The following is a 19505-nucleotide window of genomic DNA, read 5'->3' on the forward strand; positions in this document are numbered from 1 at the left end:
AGGTTGAGGGAGGAGGGGGCCGCAACATCAAGGGGAAGAGGAAGGTACATGGAAATCAGTGGGGTTTGGGACTTGGGACAGGACATGTGGGGATCTGGCAGGGAGGCCTGTTTCTCTTTGAGGGAAAATAACAGGTATAGGGAAATGGAAACTTGTTGAGAGTGGTGAGAGGATGCTTAGCTTCCCAGAGTCTTCCTACCAGTTTTAGGGACTCCAGGGACCCGGCCCCCGTGATCTGGTTGCCAGGGCAACTTCATTTTTTTTGGAGCTTTGATGTTCTTCCTAATCTCCCCTTGCCCTTCCTCAGCAGTGCCTCCCCCTCATCAGTGAATGAGGGGAGGAGAAAGCAGGAACTTGAGGGGGCTCCTTCCTCTTCCGGAAGGCCCCGTCCTTGCTCTAAGATTCCCATCTCTATTCTCTAGGCCAGGCCCCACTCTCAGGGGCCCCAGGGGCCGCCATGCCAGCTGGGGGCCGGGCTGGGAGCCTGAAGGACCCAGATGTAGCTGAACTCTTCTTCAAGGATGACCCTGAAAAGCTCTTCTCTGACCTCCGGGAAATTGGCCATGGCAGCTTTGGAGCTGTGTACTTTGTGAGTGGGGTTTTGAGAGGGTAAAGCAGGGGAGAGGACTCTATTCTTAACTCTATAGACCTCTAGACGGCCTTCCTACGCCACTCTAACCTTCCCTGCCCTCTTCAACTCAGCCAGCAAGCCTTCTCTGCCTTGTGCTCAGTGGGGGTCTTCACTACCCTCTGGTCTGATTCTCTAGGCCCGGGATGTCCGGAATAGTGAGGTGGTGGCCATCAAGAAGATGTCCTATAGCGGAAAGCAGTCAAATGAGGTGAGTCAGGCTCACTAAGACCATCTTGGTTAGGAGGGAACCCCAGTTGCAAGGTGCATACTGGGTGACCTCCTTCTACTTTGGCCTCTTCCTAGAAATGGCAGGACATCATCAAGGAGGTGCGGTTCTTACAGAAGCTCCGGCATCCCAATACCATTCAGTACCGGGGCTGTTACCTGAGAGAGCACACGGCTTGGGTGAGCTGGCTCTTGTACTCTGTCCTAATGTTTATCCCTACTCAGTCTTGTCCTGGTCCAGTCTAAGTGCGCCCTGTTCAAAGATCTTTGGAAGGAGAAAGTCTTTCCTGACTACTGTATTCTTAAGGCCAGCCCTGAGTAGCAGGATTGATCTAAAAGGAGAGGTTGGTCCAAGGAATGAAATAGACTGTTAGCAGCCAGAAAAGTGCATATGGGCTTGAGGAGGTAGAGATTGAATGGGGCTTTAAAGGGATCCAGATGGGAGTAAGTGGTGAGTGTCTTGGGCTCTTTCTAGGAAAGGCCTGACTGTAGGATCTCTCCTACTACCATCTCATTTTCTCTGGTTGTCCTTCCTCATGGGGTATTGCCTAAGTCAGAGATAGGTAAGGAAGCTCTGTTTTGAATCTCTGCCTAACGGAGCTGGGCCAGGAATGGTCAGGATTTTCTGATCTAATGCTTACCCCTTCCTTAGCTGGTGATGGAATATTGCCTGGGCTCAGCTTCAGACCTTCTAGAAGGTAAGTGACAAGATAGCAAATATATGGGGATCAAAAAGAACAGAGAAGCTATAGGGGAGGGACAAAGGGAGTTTATTCCAGTCCTAAATGTGAGCTTCCTTAACTTGATATTTTCCCTCCTTCCCTCATCAGTACACAAGAAGCCCCTTCAGGAGGTAGAAATTGCAGCTGTGACCCATGGAGCACTTCAGGGCCTGGCGTATCTGCACTCCCACAACATGATTCATAGGTATAGGAGTACTGACAGTGGCTGGGTACCATCATCTGACTGACACCACTCATTTTACTGGGTTATAATCTTCTTCGAAACTGCTAAATCCCCTGCCTTGAGACACATATTTCATCCCTGAACTTTGCCTCTGGCAGGGATGTAAAAGCTGGAAACATCCTTCTCTCAGAGCCAGGCTTAGTGAAGCTGGGGGACTTTGGCTCCGCGTCCATCATGGCACCTGCCAACTCCTTTGTGGGCACCCCATACTGGTGAGTGAGAGTGGTGGTAAGTAGAGAAAGCTGGGGTGTTGGGAGTAGGTGTTGCTGGGTTGTTAAAGCCTTTCTCTCCTGACAATTCTCCCAGGATGGCTCCGGAGGTAATCCTGGCAATGGATGAGGGGCAGTATGATGGCAAAGTAGATGTCTGGTCCTTGGGGATAACCTGCATCGAGCTGGGTAAGGATGTCCTCCTAGCTGCTCCCTTATCCTCTTTCTTCTCCTTTGTGTTATTATCCCCATCCTAGGAGGATGGGATCCCAAGGCCTTCCAAGTTTCTGTACATTTTGATTCTACCATGGATTCCCAATTCAAGCAACTCTCAAATTCTGCCAATTTTTTGACCTAAATATTTTGTAGTAGTCATCACTCCTTTGAGTGTCCGCTGTGTGGCATGCACTGTGCTAGGTTCTGAGGGCATGGGAGTGAATGAGGTTCCTGCCCTCATGGAACTTACATTTGAGTTGAGAAAGCCAGACATGTTTTCTCTTTGTGTGATGAAAGCTGAATAGTGAAGCTCCAGGAGTGGTACAGACATAAAACAATGGATTTGACCTAGTTTAGGGCTGAGGAAGGCCTCCTTATAGCAGAGATGTTTAAACAGACCCACAAGACAAATAATAGCTGCTGGAAGGGTAGAGGGAAGAAGGTTCCAGAGCAGCATGTACAGAGAACAGCAAGCACGGGTGACTGAAGCAATGTAATGCAGAAGAGTAAGAAGGCTCAAGAATTAGGCCCAAGTGAGTTCATGAGCACTTATTAAAGCCATGTCAGGTTCTCATCCCTGCATCCCACATTACTGAAGCAACCATTAAATGAGGTAAAAACTTCCAACTTATTGCCAGTTGTCCAAGAGTTGCTGTTAGTTGCTCTTACCAATAATTTCCTGGAGTGCTCTTTTCTACTACTGGTTTCTTCTCCCTTTTAGTCTGTCTTGAATACTGGTGCCAGAGAGATTTGCCTAAGCTCAGTGCAGTCATTTCACTCCCTACTCAGCCATCAGTGACTCCTCATTGCCTGCAAGACTGAAGCCAGTGGGGATCATTGATGGGGTCCTTCCTTATACCAGACAAGGGGTTCTGCTCCTAGAAGCTGGCTCTCTCCTTCACAGGATCTATCCCCTGGTTGTGAAATTTCCCACTTTCTTGCCTTGGTTTATATCAAGCCCTGTGCCTGAGATCAGATATTTGGATGTGCCATTTCCCTCCATTTCCACAGTCCATTTACTATTTGTGGCCGGGGTCAGTGGGTCATAGAAACAGGTCACATAGAAGAAAAAGCTAGATCAATTCATTGTATTCCTACCTTTTGGTAGAGACATGGATCCAGAGAAATAGTTCTACTGTTAGTGGGGCGGGAACCACATCAAGCCTAATTATAAATAGCATGCTTAGTATCAGAGAAGCATTGTGGAAGAAGGTATGGCACACTAGAAACTGGCATTCCCATAGGAGGGAGGCTTAGCTCCAGCTCATTGTTAATGTAGGAATGTAGACTCAGTTTCACCAGGTCAAATTTTTTAAGAAAAATTTAGATTATTATTGAGGTATTATTTGCAATTAATTTTTAAAAATCACTGTTAAGGCCAAAAGCATAAATAACAAAACATTTTTCTGGGTCACAATTTCTAATATAAAGTCTACCTCCCAACATCCCTTTTTCCAAAAGACATTCCCTGAATTCTCTTGGAAGGTACTAGCTCAAAGGCCCATTACACTGTCAACCTTCCAGATGTTCACCTTTTTCTCCCTTACTCTAGTTAACACCTTTAACTCAGTGTTACTTGTTCAGTTCTAATTAATCTTTTTAGATTGGAAGTTTCCTTGAAGGCAAGGAAGTTCCTTGAAGACCTGAATCTTGTATTTCCTTATCTTCCTGTACCATAATATTTAGCAAGTTTTTTGTTCTTATTTGGTACCCAGTAAGTATTAGTAGGCCAGTAAGTGAATGGGCTCCCTTCTGCCTGTTTTTGGTGCTTTTGTGTAGGTTATTTTCTTTGATCCCTGCTCCACCCGTGTGGAGTGTTGGATTTTACATGTTAGATGTTAGATGAAGGTATTGAGACTGAATAGGATTATGAGCATTGCTCAAGGTCATGTAGCAAGAGAACTGGGATTTGACCCCAAGTTCTCTGTGTTCTCCTTTGCTCACATGCCATCTCTCACCTTTTACCCCTTGACCTTTTTCTAGCGGAACGGAAACCACCACTGTTTAACATGAATGCGATGAGTGCCTTATACCACATTGCACAGAATGAGTCCCCCGTGCTCCAGTCAGGACACTGGTGAGGACTGGGATTCCTGGGCCCAGGGGTTAACCATGGAGTTACGCTGCCTGGCTTATGCCCTCCTTACCTGTCTTCCATTTTCTCTGACATCTAGGTCTGAGTACTTCCGGAATTTTGTTGACTCCTGTCTTCAGAAAATCCCTCAAGACAGACCAACCTCAGAGGTTCTTCTGAAGGTGAGTGTTTGCTGGCCTACAGTATCTAGAACTGTAGCTTGGTAGAGCCGTAGAAACCCTCAGTGAAACTAGTGGTTCCCAGTTCTTCCTCTGTATCAAGGACTTTTTTTATGAGTTTCCACTTCTAGCCCCTATACCTGATAGACTTTTGTCCTCCTTAATTTATGAAGTAATAATTGTGCCTTAGTTTATTAACTAATACCTTAATTTATTAAATAATAATTTGTTTTCCCATCTTTTATTAATCAAAGATGTATATAATTGCCAACCAGAATTTCTGGTCAGCATGCGATAACAAGGGTTACCACACTGATCTGTTCTAATTCAAACCCAAAGCCCGTGTAGCCTTATCATGGGTAAATGTATGATTTCCCTTAGGTTTTGAATTGGCAAAATTAGTAGAGTCTCTTTGCTTTCACAGATCTAGGGGAACCTTAGTAGCCCTACTTGGGAACTGACTTAGACTATCTAATTTGACCTACTTGTTTTATAATTGTGAGAAACTTTATGAGGCCTAAAGAGACCTTGTCACATGTCTAAGGTTTCATAGCATTTTGATTATTGGAGCTGGACTAGAATCCAGATCTCTTGACTTACCTATCAGCCATTCCTGGAGGAACTTGAGACTGGAGAGTAGACTGGGTGGTGGAGAAAATTGTTGGAGGAGGAGCAGTTGAGACAAGGCCAGCATCATCCCTTAGTGGGTATGGGCCTCGGGGCAGAGGAAATGCCAAGAACCATGGCTTATGGGGGAGTTAGCAGCAGCCCTCAGTGTTCGTGTTCTTTCCCCAGCACCGCTTTGTGCTCCGGGAGCGGCCACCTACAGTCATCATGGACCTAATCCAGAGGACTAAGGATGCTGTGCGGGAACTGGACAACCTGCAGTACCGCAAGATGAAGAAGATACTGTTCCAAGAGGCACCTAATGGCCCTGGCACTGAGGCCCCAGAAGAAGAGGAGGTGACCCAGCTTGCCCTCCCACCTTCCTTAACCCCCATGCTGGGCTTAGCCCCACTTCCCCACCTCTCTTCAGACCCTCTGTCTCCTTGTGCTACCTCCATGCACACTCCCTTTGTCCTTCCCCTTCCCTGCCCAACAGCCCATGCCCTGTTCACAGGAAGCAGAGCCCTACATGCACCGGGCGGGGACACTGACCAGTCTAGAGAGTAGCCACTCAGTGCCTAGCATGTCCATCAGCGCCTCCAGCCAGAGCAGCTCAGTCAACAGCCTAGCAGATGCCTCAGACAATGAGGAGGATGAGGAAGAGGAGGAAGAAGAAGAGGAAGAAGAGGAAGGCCCTGAAGCCCGAGAGATGGCCATGATGCAGGAGGGGGAACACACAGTCACCTCTCACAGCTCCATCATTCACAGGTTGCCGGTATGTAGCAGGCCTGAGGGACAAGTGGCTGAGTTCCCAGCTCTTCCTCTCTCAGCCTGATTGCTCCTCCTTTCTAAGTCTGAACAAGTCCCCATCTGATAACCTTTGGGCCTAGTGTCTTCTGAACCTCAGCTATCCTTTCCACCTTACACTACTCTAGGGCTCTGATAACCTGTATGATGACCCCTACCAGCCAGAGATAACCCCAGGCCCGCTCCAGCCACCTGCAGCCCCTGCTCCCACCTCCACCACCTCTTCTGCCCGCCGCCGAGCCTATTGCCGCAACCGGGACCACTTTGCCACCATCCGTACTGCCTCCCTGGTAAGTGTGGCCATCCTCACTCATCTGGTTCACTGTCCTTTTATCTAACACCTGGATGTTTCAAATTAAGCCCAGCAAGGGCTGCTCATTGTGTCCCATGATTAAATCCAGATTCTACTCTCTATTACTGTCTCTTGCCTTCTCTTGTTGGCCCTTCTGCTCTCTTCTACCAGCACACTGTTTTGGTCCCATTACCCAGTCTGGGTATTCATAGCTTAGCAAACTCTTACTTCTGTTTTTTGTGGCCTGGCTGAATTAACATCTGGGGGTGTTCCCAGGCTTTATTAGCCAGTCAAACGCTTCATGCCCTTGTTCACAGTCACATCCAACCTGCTGTGGTACTCCTGAAAGGTGTTAGGCTAGCTTGATGAATTTCTGCCACAGAGGGAAGGTGGATCTGCTTCACTTCGGTGATTGGATGCCAGGCCCACCCATACCCCTGCATTTAATGTTTCCTGCTGTCTTGGAGGGAGAGGGTCAGATCCCATTTGGGAAATGAGCTACTGTGGTTCAGAGGTGCTGCTTCCCTACGCACCTATGGTGGGTCTCAAATCCTATTAGAAAAACCTTGGTCCTCTCCTAAAGTCAATTCATGGCAATCTTTTTCACAGTTCACAGGATAAGGTGTTAGAGTTTTCATAAAACCTAGCTTTTCATTCATGCCTTTAATAAACCTTTGGATCACATTCCCTTGAAGCTTAATTTAAGTACTGATAATCCCCTTAGAGGCCAGCCAGTTGGTAGATCTGATATGTTCTTATATCCTCTCCCTGTGGCTGGTGATTCAGCTCCTGGAGTGCTTGTTGTTTTGTGAGACCATACAGAGGGGTCTGTGACTTTTAAAGTCTCGGCCAACTAAAGAGCAGTTGAGGATGGGACCAGAGGTCAAACTTTGGAGAAGACATTCAGGACCAGTATTCCTGTTCCGGCATCTCAGGACCCATATCCCAGCTTAGCTCCTGGGACCATACTTGGCTCCTTGTGTTGCTGAAGGTGAAGATGCCAATACTTCATATTCCCAAGTATTTGAGATGCTTTCCCTATGTATCAAATTTGTCTACACAGCCCCCTGTAAGGATGTGTTATTGCCCCATGTAGCAGATAAGGTAAGAATGCTTTGAGAAGTTAACCTGCTTAAGATCATATGGTTGATAAATGGCAGAACTGGGATTTGAGCCCAGGTCTGTGTTATTCTGTGTTGTTTTATTTTTAAGTTTTGAGAACAGGGTCTCACTAAGTTGCTGAGGCTGTCCTTTAATTTGCCATCCTCCTGCCCCAGCCTCCATACTCCACCTGGCTGTCTTATTCATTTTTTTGAACTATTTTTAATTGTTCATGTTTTTGAGGGAGGTCCTGTGCCTTTTATCATATGATCTCACTAACCCATGAGTTGATAATGTCTCCATTATCCTGTTGAGGAAACAGCTGAGAGAAGCTAAGTGTGAGGAAGGTACTCAATGAGAACAAATCCAGTGAGTCTGAAATCCATGATCTTCCTGGGAGCATGAAGGTGATGGGGCCGGGGCTGGCCTCCACTTATTCTCTCTCCCACCCAGGTCAGCCGTCAGATCCAGGAGCATGAGCAGGACTCAGCCCTGCGGGAGCAGCTGAGTGGCTACAAGCGGATGCGGCGACAGCACCAGAAGCAGCTGTTGGCCCTGGAGTCCCGGCTGAGGGGTGAACGTGAGGAGCACAGTGCACGGCTGCAGAGGGAACTTGAGGCACAGCGGGCTGGCTTTGGAGCTGAGGCTGAAAAGCTGGCCCGGCGGCACCAGGCCATTGGTGAGAAGGAGGCACGAGCTGCCCAGGCTGAGGAACGAAAGTTCCAGCAGCACATCCTTGGACAGCAGAAGAAGGAGCTAGCTGCTCTGCTGGAGGCACAGAAGCGCACCTACAAGCTTCGGAAGGAACAGCTAAAGGAGGTGGGCTAAGACTGCCACAGTGGGCAGGCTGATGGCAGGCCAAGTGGGCAGGCAGGCCAGCTGTGACCCTGCTCTCCTATTGATCTCACCCAGGAGCTCCAGGAGAACCCCAGCACACCCAAGCGGGAGAAGGCCGAGTGGCTGCTGCGGCAGAAGGAGCAGCTACAACAGTGCCAGGCAGAGGAGGAAGCAGGGCTGCTAAGGCGACAACGCCAATACTTTGAGCTGCAGTGTCGACAATACAAGCGCAAGATGCTACTGGCCCGTCACAGCCTGGACCAGGACCTGTTGCGAGAGGTAGGGTACCCCACCTGCCCTTCCTCTAGCCCAGTCACGATTCCCAGAACCTCTCCTTTTTCATTTGTCACTCTTGAGTCTTCTTCCCCCTCTGCCCTCATGGTGCTATGGGTTAGCTTCTCTTTAGTACTTCTCTTGCTTTCCATCCCCACAGATCCTACTAGAATGTCCTTAGGTCTGTGTTCCCAGATCAGACAAGAGCTGACAGCCCTCATCTTTACCCTACTCCCAGCTCCCTATGCCAGGCAGTGCTGGGCTTTTACTTCCTAAACACCAGCAAGGTTCCTTGACCAGGCCCTGGGCCCTGCCTCCCTTCTGCCTCAGGACTTGAACAAGAAACAGACACAGAAGGACTTGGAGTGTGCACTGCTGCTGCGGCAGCATGAGGCCACCCGAGAGCTGGAGCTACGGCAGCTCCAAGCCGTCCAGCGCACACGGGCTGAGCTCACCCGCCTACAGCATCAGACAGAACTGGGCAACCAACTGGAGTATAACAAGCGACGTGAGCAAGAGTTGCGGCAGAAGCATGCAGCCCAGGTTCGCCAGCAACCCAAGAGCCTCAAAGTACGTGCAGGCCAGCGCCCCCCTGGCCTCCCCATTACTGGGGCTCTGGGACCACCCAGCACAGGCACCCCTAGTCAAGAGCAGCCCTGCTCATCTGGCCAGGAGGCAGTCCTGGACCAAAGGATTCTGGGAGAGGAGGAGGAAGCAGTGCCAGAGAGAAGGATTCTGGGAAAGGAAGGGGCCATCTTGGAGCCAGAGGAGCAGAGGATTTTGGGGGAAGAATCAGGAACCCTTAGTCCTAGTCAACAAAAACATAGGAGTCCAGTTAATGAGGAATATTGGGATCTGCCTGAGGAGGAGATAGAGGAGCTTAGAGTCCCCTCACTGACATCCCAGGAGAGAAGCATTATTGGCCAGGAGGAGGCTGGGGTGTGGGGGCTGTGGGGGAAGGAGGATGGGAGCCTTCTGGATGAGGAGTTTGAGCTAGGCTGGGTCCAGGGCCCAGCACTCACTCCAGTCCCTGAGGAGGAGGAGGAGGAGGAAGAGGGGGCTCCAGTTGGAACCCCTAGGGATCCTGGAGATGGCTGTCCTTCCCCAGACATCCCTCCAGAGCCTCCTCCACCACACCTGAGGCCTGGCCCTGCTAGCCAGCTCCCTGGACTCCTGTCCCACGGCCTCCTGGCTGGCCTCTCCTTTGCAGTGGGCTCCTCCTCTGGCCTCCTGCCCTTACTGCTACTACTTCTACTCCCACTGTTGGCAGCCCAGGGGGGAGGTGGCCTGCAAGCAGCTCTGCTGGCCCTTGAGGTGGGCCTGGTGGGCCTAGGGGCCTCTTATCTGCTCCTTTGTACAGCCCTGCACCTGCCCCCCAGTCTGTTCCTACTCCTGGCCCAGGGAACTGCACTAGGGGCTGTTCTGGGCTTGAGCTGGCGCCGAGGCCTTATGGGTGTGCCTCTGGGCCTTGGGGCTGCCTGGCTCCTAGCTTGGCCAGGCCTGGCTCTACCTCTTGCAGCTTTGGCAGCTGGGGGCAAGTGGGTGCGGCAGCAGGGCCCCCGGATGCGCCGGGGCATCTCTCGTCTTTGGTTGCGGGTTCTGCTGCGCCTGTCGCCCATGGCCTTCCGGGCCCTACAGGGCTGTGGGGCTGTGGGGGACCGGGGCCTATTTGCACTCTACCCCAAAACCAACAAGGATGGCTTCCGCAGCCGTCTGCCTATCCCTGGGCCTCGGAAGGGCAATCCCCGCACTGCTCAGCACCCACTAGCACTGTTGGCAAAGGTCTGGGCTCTGTGCAAAGGCTGGAACTGGCGCCTAGCTCGGGCCAGCCAGGGTTTAGCCTCCCGCCTGCCTCCCTGGGCCATCCACACACTGGCCAGCTGGGGGCTACTTCGGGGTGAAAGGCCCAGTCGGATCCCTCGGCTGCTACCACGCAGCCAACGCAGATTTGGGCCCCCTGCCTCCCGCCAGCCACCTCCAAGCACTGTAGCTGGGCGGAGATCCCGGACCCGCCAGTTCCGGGCCCTGCCTCCTTGGAGGTAACCAACTGCAGCCCAAATCTAGAGCATCAAGCACTTTATCTCCCACAACTCAGTGACGTTTCTCCAGTTCCTAGTCCTTCCCTCCCTTCACCTCCTCCTTCAGTATGTTCCCTCCCTCCCCTAAGCCCAGCCCTTTGACCTCTAGACAGGCAGCCAGCCTCCACTGCAGAGTCCAGAAGTCACACTTTGTGTTCTGCCCCCCTAAGTTATTGCTGTGCTCCTGCTGTGTGTGTGCTCATCCTCACCCTCATCAACGCAGGCCTGGGGCCAGGGGTGGCGCTGGGTGGGAAGAGTCATGTTTTTGTTTTTGTTTTTTTTTCTCCTCTTTGATTTTGTTTTTCTGTCTCCCTTCCAACCTGTCCCCTTCCCCCACCAAAAAAAAAAAAAAAAGAAGAAGAAAAAAAAGACAAACACAAATAAAATATCTGAGCGGAACTATACCTTTGGCCCAGGCTGCCTCTGTCTGCTTTGTCCTGCCGCCTAGCCTCCCTGGTTTGCCCCCAATCTGGACCCTTGGCCCCCAGCTCCATGACCTCTTCACCCCATCTACGTTATCTCAAACCCTTTCACTCCTCAGTCTCATCCTCTCTGCCTCATAGCTTCATGCACCATGACCACCACCAGCCCTGGGCTCTGGGCCCCTGAGGAACTTCCACAGAACTTGTTGGTCCCATAGTTCTCCTGTTTGTGGGTCCCTTCCAGAGAGCCCTTAGGGTCCAGGTCCTTTGGTCATCTTGTTCCCTGCCTTTTCTCCCAACCCACTGCCTACATGTTCCCTTCTGTTCGGGAGCTGCATCTCTCTCCTGCATCAGGCATTAGCCTAGAGGGTTGGGGGATGGTGCTGGAAACCCTCCACAGTTGAGGGTGGTGAGCCGAGGGGCCAGGCAGAGCTATGTGGGCTCTGGGACTGGGATTGGTTGTGGGCTTGGAACGGGACCTGAATGCATAGGGGCTGGGCTGGAATGTGGATCTGGTCAGGTGGCAGCTGCTGGCCTGTTGAACTTGTCAGGCCCTTTCTGGTCATCTCCCTTTCCCCTTTCCCTTCTGTGGCTCAAAACGGAGCAGTCCCAGTCCCTTCTATCCATTTCTCCGCTGAGTGCTTCTCCTTTCCTTCCTTCTCTCTTGAGGTGCTGGACCTGGGACCTCCTGTCTGTTCTTAGTTGTGTTGCTGCCTCCTGTGGGTGTTTTGTGTTACTCAGTCTCCTCATTCCTTTGCACATTCTTGTATTTGCTCACAAGCTGTCCCAAAGTCATGTTTTCTCCCTCTGCATGGTCAAAGCTGCTTTTGTGCACTCAGTCCTCTCAAGATTCCCTGTCTGCGAACTCTGACATTCCTCTTGGTTTCCACCCAACTCTGGTCGAGCTCTTGAAACCTGTCTTGTTTTCTCCACATCTCTTGCCCGTTGAGATCTTCCTGATTTCTCTCAATACAATACCATCTCTCCATGTCTGTCTGTATACAGCTCCCCCCGCCCCCTCTGTCTAACATGTTTTCTGTTTCTCTCCCTCTCCCTGTCTCTGCTTCTGTCTCCTCTCCTCCTTCTCTTCTCCCCCTTTCCCCTGGTTATTCCTCCTTTTTCTCCTCCTCTCCCCTCTCCCTGCCCCCATTTCCCCTTGATCCATCCACTGCACAGTCTAAGGAGCTGCAGATCAAGAAGCAGTTCCAGGAGACGTGTAAGATCCAGACTCGGCAGTACAAGGCTCTGCGGGCACACTTGCTGGAGACTACGCCCAAAGCTCAGCACAAGAGCCTCCTTAAGCGGCTCAAGGAAGAACAGACCCGAAAGCTGGCGATCTTGGCCGAGCAGTATGACCAGTCCATCTCCGAGATGCTCAGCTCACAGGCGGTGAGGCCTGGGGGCCTGGGAGGGAGCACAGTAGAGGCTGGCCTATTTCAAGTTTAGTTATGGGCAATGGAAGGTAGGAGGTGTGAACAGAGCTGGGGCTTTGTGTACATGGGAAACCTGGATACTCTTACGTTTGTAAGTTTACTGTTTGTAAACTCTACTAACAATGGTTTATGTTATTTCATATTCTTCTCAATGGTTTTATTTCTTTTAGTATTTTCTTAAGGTCTTAACAAAGCCATCCTGCCTACTCTACCAAGAACCACCAAGGAAAATGGCTCTGATTTTTTTTCCTGGGCCTGAGTTAATTTAATGTGTACACAAGGAGCAATTTACCATGAGTGTGGCCCTCAGGCCAACTAGTCAAACTTCAGTTTTGGAAGGTTGCAGTTCTAAAAACTGACCCCACACAACACTGGAGTGGGCTGCTTAAAATGCACATGAAGTGCAAAGAATCGGTCCCCCATTCTGTCATCCAGTCCCACCTCTCAGAGATGACTTGTTAATGATTAAGTGTATTTAGATTTTTTTCCAAGGCATTTTTGGAAAATTATATAAATACTTTAACCAAATGGAATCAATTTACATACAGTTCTCTAACCTCTTTTGTCCACTTAATATTTCTTGGACATCTTTCCATGTCAGTACACATCTCATTTTTTTTTTTTTTACAGTGTAGAATTTTCCATGGTATGGCTGTACCATAATTTGTTTAACCCATCCCTTATTGGTGGACATTTAGGTTGTTTCCAGTATTTTGCTATCACAACGCTTCCGTGAACATCTCGAGCACATGTGCAAGTATACCTGGGGGATAGATTCCTGCAAGTGTAATTGCTGTGCACAGGGTATGACCATCTTCCATTTTGATAGATGTTGAGACCGCTGCTTCTTGCAACCTTAGGGCCCAGGCCTACCTGGGGCAGGGGAGGATTTTGGGGGTGGGAGAGGAGGTCCCTAAAACTCGTTCTCCCTATCCTCCAGCTCCGGCTTGATGAGACCCAAGAGGCAGAATTCCAGGCTCTTCGGCAGCAGCTTCAACAGGAGCTGGAGCTGCTCAATGCTTACCAGAGTAAGATCAAGATCCGCACAGAGAGCCAGCATGAGAGGGAGCTGCGGGAACTGGAGCAGAGAGTAGCTCTGAGGCGGGCATTGCTGGAGCAACGGGTAAGGGGCTTGGCCTCCAGGATGCGGTAGGGAGGGCAGGCTCCCTACTCTGGGACTCTAACCCCTGTTCTGGGTGCCCCAGGTGGAAGAAGAGCTGCTAGCCCTGCAGACAGGGCGCTCCGAGCGAATCCGGAGTTTGCTTGAGCGGCAGGCCCGTGAGATCGAGGCCTTCGATGCTGAGAGCATGAGGCTGGGCTTCTCCAGTATGGCTCTGGGGGGCATCCCAGCTGAGGCTGCTGCCCAGGGCTATCCAGCTCCACCCCCTGCTCCTGCCTGGCCCTCCCGCCCAGTTCCTCGCTCAGGGGCACACTGGAGCCATGGCCCTCCTCCACCAGGCATGCCCCCGCCAGCCTGGCGTCAGCCGTCGCTACTGGCTCCTCCAGGTCCCCCAAACTGGCTGGGGCCCCCAACACAGAGTGGGACACCCCGTGGTGGTGCCCTGCTGCTGCTAAGAAACAGCCCCCAGCCCTTGCGGCGGGCAGCCTCAGGGGGCAGTGGCAGTGAGAACGTGGGCCCCCCTGCTGCGGCAGTGCCTGGTCCTCTGAGTCGCAGCACCAGTGTTGCTTCCCACATCCTCAACGGTTCTTCCCACTTCTACTCCTGAAGTGTAGAGTGAATGAGCAGAGGAGTGGGGCAAGGGCAGGGGTGGGCAGAGCCTGATCCTGGCAGGCAGTAAGCTTGAGGCCCACCCAAGGGTGGTGGGGACAGGATGTTGGCTCCAGCTCCCCTCAAACCTCCTCATCTCATGAGCTTCTTGGGGCTGGCCAGTGGCCCCAGGCCAGCTTGGGTATCGGTGCCCCAAGGCTGACCGGGAACCCTGCTTCCCCACCATGGTGCCAGGGTCTCCCTCCATCACCGCCTGGGAAAGGAGGGAGATGTGCGTGTCAAATATTCATCTAGTCCCCTGGGGGAGGGGAAGGGTGGGTCTAGATATATTATATTCAGAGAACTATACTACCCTTGCAATGGGGCCATGGACTGGGGACAACAGGGCCCCCAGACCTGGGAAGTGGCAGAGCGGGTCTGGGACCCGAAGCAGGGAGAATAGGAGGCAAGGCCTTCCTTGGAAAGAAGGATCAAGATGGGGTCTTGGGGTCAGGATGCCTGGGTCTCTCCATTCCCCCGTTGCTGTCTGACGTCCTGTGCCGTCTTGTCCTGTTTTTTTTTTTTTTTTTTAATTGGGGTCAGGGCTGGGGCGGGGAACAAGGGAAGGACCTTGAAAAGGGCTGCTCCTGGGCCTGGGGGCAGTCATGGGAGCCCCTCTCAGCTGTGGGGCTGGCACAGAGCCCCAGGGCAAGCTTTTAATAAACTGTTGGTTATTCTAACAGATCCCAGGACTCACCCTTTCTGTCTTAGTTTCGTGAGAAGGCCTGTTCAGAGGCAACTGATAGTGTTAACTTGTAATTTATTTATTTTGATACCAGGAATTGAACCCAGTGGCACTTAACCACTGAGCCACATCCATAGCCCTTTTTATTTGAGACAGGATCTTGATAAATTGCCTTGCTAAATTGCTGAGGCTGGCATTGAACTTGCAATTCTCCTGTCTCAGCCTCTTGAGTTCACACTGGGATTACAGGCATGTGCCATCATGTCCACCAGTTAACTTGTATTTGAAAAGAAAATTTATGGGCCTGGGATATAGCTCAGTTGGTAGATTACTTGCCTCACATGCACAAGGCCCTGGGTTCAATCCCCAGCACCAGAAAGAAAATTTATTGGGCTATGTAACTAAATCCCATTAATTAATTAATTAACTGATTGATTATGATACTGAAGATTGAACCTAGGGGCACATCATCACTAAGCTACATCTCCAGACCTTTTAATTTTTTTATTTTGAAACAGGATCTCACTAAGTTGGTGAGACTGACCTGGAACTTGTGATCCTCCTACCTCAGCCTCCTGAGTCACTGGGACTACAGGTGTGCACCACTACGCCCAGCAAAATTCCAGTGATTTTAATGACTGGATCCAGGATTTCAAGGGATGTCACTATTCTCTGCTTTCCTTTGGCAAAAATTCTCAGAAAGCCCCACTTCACACATACCCCTGGCAGCTCACACTTTTATATTTTACTTAGCGGCCTCAACAAGGAGATTTCTGACAGATGCCTGCAGGGCCCTCACTAATCAGTCAGGTCTAAGTCCTGTACCTACCCCTTTAAGGCTGACAGAATCAGCTCCTGGAAAAAGTGCCTGTGAAGTGGAAGGCATAAACACCAACTGTCCCCAAATCCATTTGTGCTTCACATCCTTTTTGGGGGGGGGGTACTGGGGGTTGAAACCTGGGACTCTGTACCTGAGTGATATCCTCAGCCCCTTTTTTTTTTTTTTTGAGTCAGGATCTTGCCAAGTTATGGAGGCTGGCCTAGAACTTGCAATCCAGCCTCAGCCTCCTGGGTTGTTGGAATTATAGGTGGGCCCTGCTGTGCCCAGCTGTGCTTTATATTCTTAAGGCCATCTTTCTCCCAAGTGGGCATTACCAGACCTAGCTAAAAGCAGGGTCACCAGAGGGGTCCACCAACAGGTTGGAGGAAGGCTAGGCCAAACACTTCTCAGATATGGCCTGGTAGCAGACTTCGGGTGAAAGAGTCTAGAGGCTGGGATGACTTTGGGGAACCTGGGAGAGATGAAAGGGAGCTAGACCCCTGGTTACTAATAGTACCAGCTTTCTGGTCCTAAGATATAGGGAATAAGAGTGGGGGACAGGTTCTAATGGTAATTACAAATATTCCTTTATTGAGTCTTTTAAAAAATAAACCCCTGTAAACACTTTAAACCAAGAATGTGAAGCTGAGAAGTAGTGTCTGAATAACTTATGTCCATGGGGGCTGCAGTCTTCTCTGGTCCTGGTCTGTGCAGGTTTAGAGTAGGAGGTGCCACACATACTTTGTACACATAAAAGGGTTCCTCCTGGGGGACAGGGAAGCTTAGTTACTCTCTGCATCACTGCTGATGATGCCACGCATATGTGACCAGTCTGGGGGTGCCTGACGGGGCCGCTCCTCCTCTGAGTCCAGTGTTCTGCGGTACAGCTCCCCTGGCGGGACTGCTTCTCCTGAAGGGTTCCAGGCTGTACGTCTGCGTGGCCGGCCTGAAGGCCAGGGTCAGGGACGGAAGATTAGTTGTCTGTGAAAATCCAACCCCATCTGCTCCTCATCACTCTTCCTCCTCACTCTCCTTTTCATTTTCCTGGTGGCTTGGAGAAGAAGACTCACCTGAACTACTGATGATGTTGGAAACATCCAAGGAGGCTACCTCTGCTGCCTCTTCCCGCTGTTCCTTCAGGGCCCGACACTTCTCTAAGGAAGGGTTACCTGGGGCAAAAGAAGCTTGTGTCCCTTTCTCCCCAGCAGCCAGACCCCCTTGTACCTCCCAGGGCACGCACTGCCTCACCCTTCATTCCCAGGGCTTCCAGCTCAGCCCGGAGGACACTCAGACGCTCCTTGTGTGAGTGACAGGAGCCCAGCAGTTTCTTGTAGTTTCGATGAGCACCGCAGGCCCGGATGTAGCGTTTTAGCCTCATCACAGCTGGGTGGTCCTCTCCACGGCGACCAGAGGCAGCCTATCAAGGAAAGAGTACCTGAAGACCAAGCCTGCTACCCTGAAGTCAGAGTCTCCCTCTTTACTGGTGGTGGCCTTCTGCCTCAGCTGTTCCCTCACCTTCCTGCCTTTAGGTTCTGGACTTCCATCCGAGGAGGAAGAAGAGCTTCGTGTCCTGCCTTTCTTGGAGCTCTTCTTAGATGAGCGGTTTTTCCTTTCCCCCTTGGGGCTCTCTCCTGCCTCGCTGTCACTCATTTCCCTCTCCAAGTCACTCTCCTCACCGTTGACACTGCCCAGTTGGGCTGGTGATTGCACCTTCCCTTTGTCTTCTCCATCCTCATTGCTTCTGCTCTGACTCTGACCACCCTTACACTGGGTCCTGTCTTTGCTCTTCCAATGCACTAGAGGCTCCTCATCCTCCCCACTGTCCTCCCTACTGTCCACTGCCTCTTTCTCATCCTCACTGTCCACTGCCTCTTTCTCATCCCCGCTGTCCTCCCAGTCTCTCGTTTGCCTCCCTGCCCTGCTTTTCTGCTTACAGCTTCTCCCCTCCCAAGCTGATCTTTCCCCTCCATTGCCTCTGGCTCTAGGCTTCCATTCCTCCTCCTCTACCTCCTTCTCCTCCCTGCTCTCTTTCTTCTTGGCCACAATCTCTTTCTCCTCACTCTCCTTTTCATTTTCCTGGTGGCTTGGAGCCCCTCTATTTCCCCCTGCCTTCTTTGATATTCTCTGGACAGGTTCTTCCTCACTGTCCTCCCTTTCTTCTCTGGCCTGCTTCTTCCTGGCCGAGGCCTTGCCTGATGTTTGTTTGTTCTTGATCCCAGGTTTCTTCCTAGTCCTTCCCTTGTATTCTTTTTTCTCATCTTCCTCACTGCTCCCTTCCTTCCAAACCTTACTTGTTCTGACAGAACCTTCTTCCTCCTCACTATTCTCTATTCTCATATTTGCAGTCAGGTCTTCTTGCTGTTCCTCATCACTGCTCTCAACCACTTTCTTTAAGGCTCGACTTGGACCCTTCTCTTCCTTGGCTGGGCTGACTTCTGCTGCTGCTGTCCCATTCTTTGATGGGGATCCAAAGGAGTCAGGACTGGAGGCTGCAGAGCTGGACTCTGCAATGTGGAGAGAAAAGAGGGTTGGTATAGGTTTCTCCTGTCCATTTTCCCTCCATTTGGGATTGGTTACCTCCAGCCCTGCTCTGATAGATGGAAGGGCAGTAGGAAACAGCCATCACTACGCCCCAGTTTCTGGTTCCAGATGCCTGGGCCCATATAATGCCTTGGGACATAATATACAACAAATACCTTTTTTAAAAAATAACATTTTTAAAATTATCGATGGATTTTTATTTATTAATTTATTTATATGTGGTACTGAGAATTGAACCCAGTGCCTCACGCGTGCTAGGCAAGAGCTCTACCACTGAGCTACAGCCCAGCTCAGCCCAACAAATACCTTTTGAATGAACCAGTGATGCAGAAGGCACAGATAGGAGGGAAGAAGCACTAACCTGACTCTGAATTGAAGCGGAACCTTTTGCTATCTGGGTCACTGCAGGGGGTGGGAGGCCTCTTCACCTTTTTGTTAAGGTTGAGCTTCTCTTCCCTAGAACCAGCTTCATCCACCTTGAGAGCAAAAAGTATTAAGGTTGTGTCCCGCCCCACCCGGGCAATAAACCCCACCTCTGGTGGCCTATGCCTGTGCCCTCACCTGCATCTTCAGCAGCTCTTCCTCCACCAGCCGCTTCAGCACCTGCTTCTCTTCGGGTTTCAGATGATTGCGGCCCACTTGGGCCAAGAACTTCCGCCGCACGATGGAGTGCGTGAGCGTGCTATGGAGACAAGTGTCAAGGCGCAGTCCCCGCTCCACCCCTGCCCTTTCCAACCCCAACTCCTGTCCCTTGTTCACCTGAGGTCAGGTCGGCCTCGGAAGAAACTCCGCGTGAACTCCTGCATCTCATTTTCTTGCGCCATTTTGCTCCACTTGGGACTGGCGGCTCCCGCCTTTTTTCCTGTCCGCCTTGGTCAGCGCGTTTGACAGTAGCTCGCGCACGCGCAGTGCCGCGGCACCGTAAGACCAGGTGCCGGTTGAACTTCGGTGAGAGACCGCTGGGGCAGAGAACTTTGGCACACAAAACTTGTTTTCTCTGAGAAACTGAAGGGTCTCTCGACTCCTACCCTTGGTTTAAATTAATCATTTATAAAGTTCTTGTTAGAAACCGATTCGGCGCCGACAGCGTTTGGTTGTAACGTAATCAACTCGCGACGATCCCTTCCACCGTGGCCGCGGACACCGACTAGACCTCTGTTATTATGAAGATCAGAAGAAAAAAGGCATACTCTCCAAGAGACTAGGAATCTCTTTCCCTGGCTCCAAAACCCTAAGCACATTTAGAATCAGTAACGGCGCCCTCCAGCGTCCGCCATCTTTATGACGTTATCGCGCCGCTGCTACGCCATCTTCAGCGCAGCCACTGGAAGCCGCGTTCCTT

At 51.1% G+C, this 19505-nt stretch overlaps 2 protein-coding genes across 5 annotated transcripts; one reads left to right on the forward strand and one right to left on the reverse strand.

The window, feature by feature from the left end:
- Nucleotides 1-451: 451 nt before the first annotated feature.
- Taok2 (TAO kinase 2) lies at nucleotides 452-14801 on the forward strand. 4 transcript variants are annotated; one of them, XM_005323837.4, is made up of 18 exons: nucleotides 452-589; nucleotides 768-839; nucleotides 935-1036; nucleotides 1509-1554; nucleotides 1687-1783; nucleotides 1921-2034; nucleotides 2129-2220; nucleotides 4231-4324; nucleotides 4422-4503; nucleotides 5296-5463; nucleotides 5603-5881; nucleotides 6042-6203; nucleotides 7760-8125; nucleotides 8219-8422; nucleotides 8747-8986; nucleotides 12093-12305; nucleotides 13290-13472; nucleotides 13555-14801. In XM_005323837.4, the coding sequence occupies exons 1-18, from the start codon at nucleotides 458-460 to the stop codon at nucleotides 14074-14076; spliced, it is 3168 nt and encodes a 1055-aa protein (XP_005323894.1). In that variant the 5' UTR covers nucleotides 452-457; the 3' UTR covers nucleotides 14077-14801. The 4 variants fall into 4 exon arrangements, with proteins under 4 accessions (XP_005323894.1, XP_005323895.1, XP_005323891.1 ...); XM_005323838.3 differs by having other exon boundaries at nucleotides 5621-5881; XM_005323834.4 differs by lacking the exons at nucleotides 12093-12305; nucleotides 13290-13472; nucleotides 13555-14801 and having other exon boundaries at nucleotides 8747-10898.
- Nucleotides 14802-16184: 1383 nt separating this feature from the next.
- Hirip3 (HIRA interacting protein 3) lies at nucleotides 16185-19439 on the reverse strand. The gene is made up of 7 exons (XM_005323832.5): nucleotides 18923-19439; nucleotides 18725-18845; nucleotides 18525-18639; nucleotides 17138-18126; nucleotides 16871-17039; nucleotides 16693-16791; nucleotides 16185-16568 (listed from the first exon to the last, which is right to left on the reverse strand). Exons 1-7 carry the CDS (start codon nucleotides 18985-18987, stop codon nucleotides 16405-16407), a joined length of 1722 nt encoding a protein of 573 aa, XP_005323889.2. The 5' UTR covers nucleotides 18988-19439; the 3' UTR covers nucleotides 16185-16404.
- Nucleotides 19440-19505: the final 66 nt, after the last annotated feature.

This window comes from Ictidomys tridecemlineatus, chromosome 10, assembly GCF_052094955.1.
Source record: "Ictidomys tridecemlineatus isolate mIctTri1 chromosome 10, mIctTri1.hap1, whole genome shotgun sequence".
In the NCBI taxonomy this organism is placed as follows: Eukaryota; Metazoa; Chordata; class Mammalia; order Rodentia; family Sciuridae; genus Ictidomys; species Ictidomys tridecemlineatus.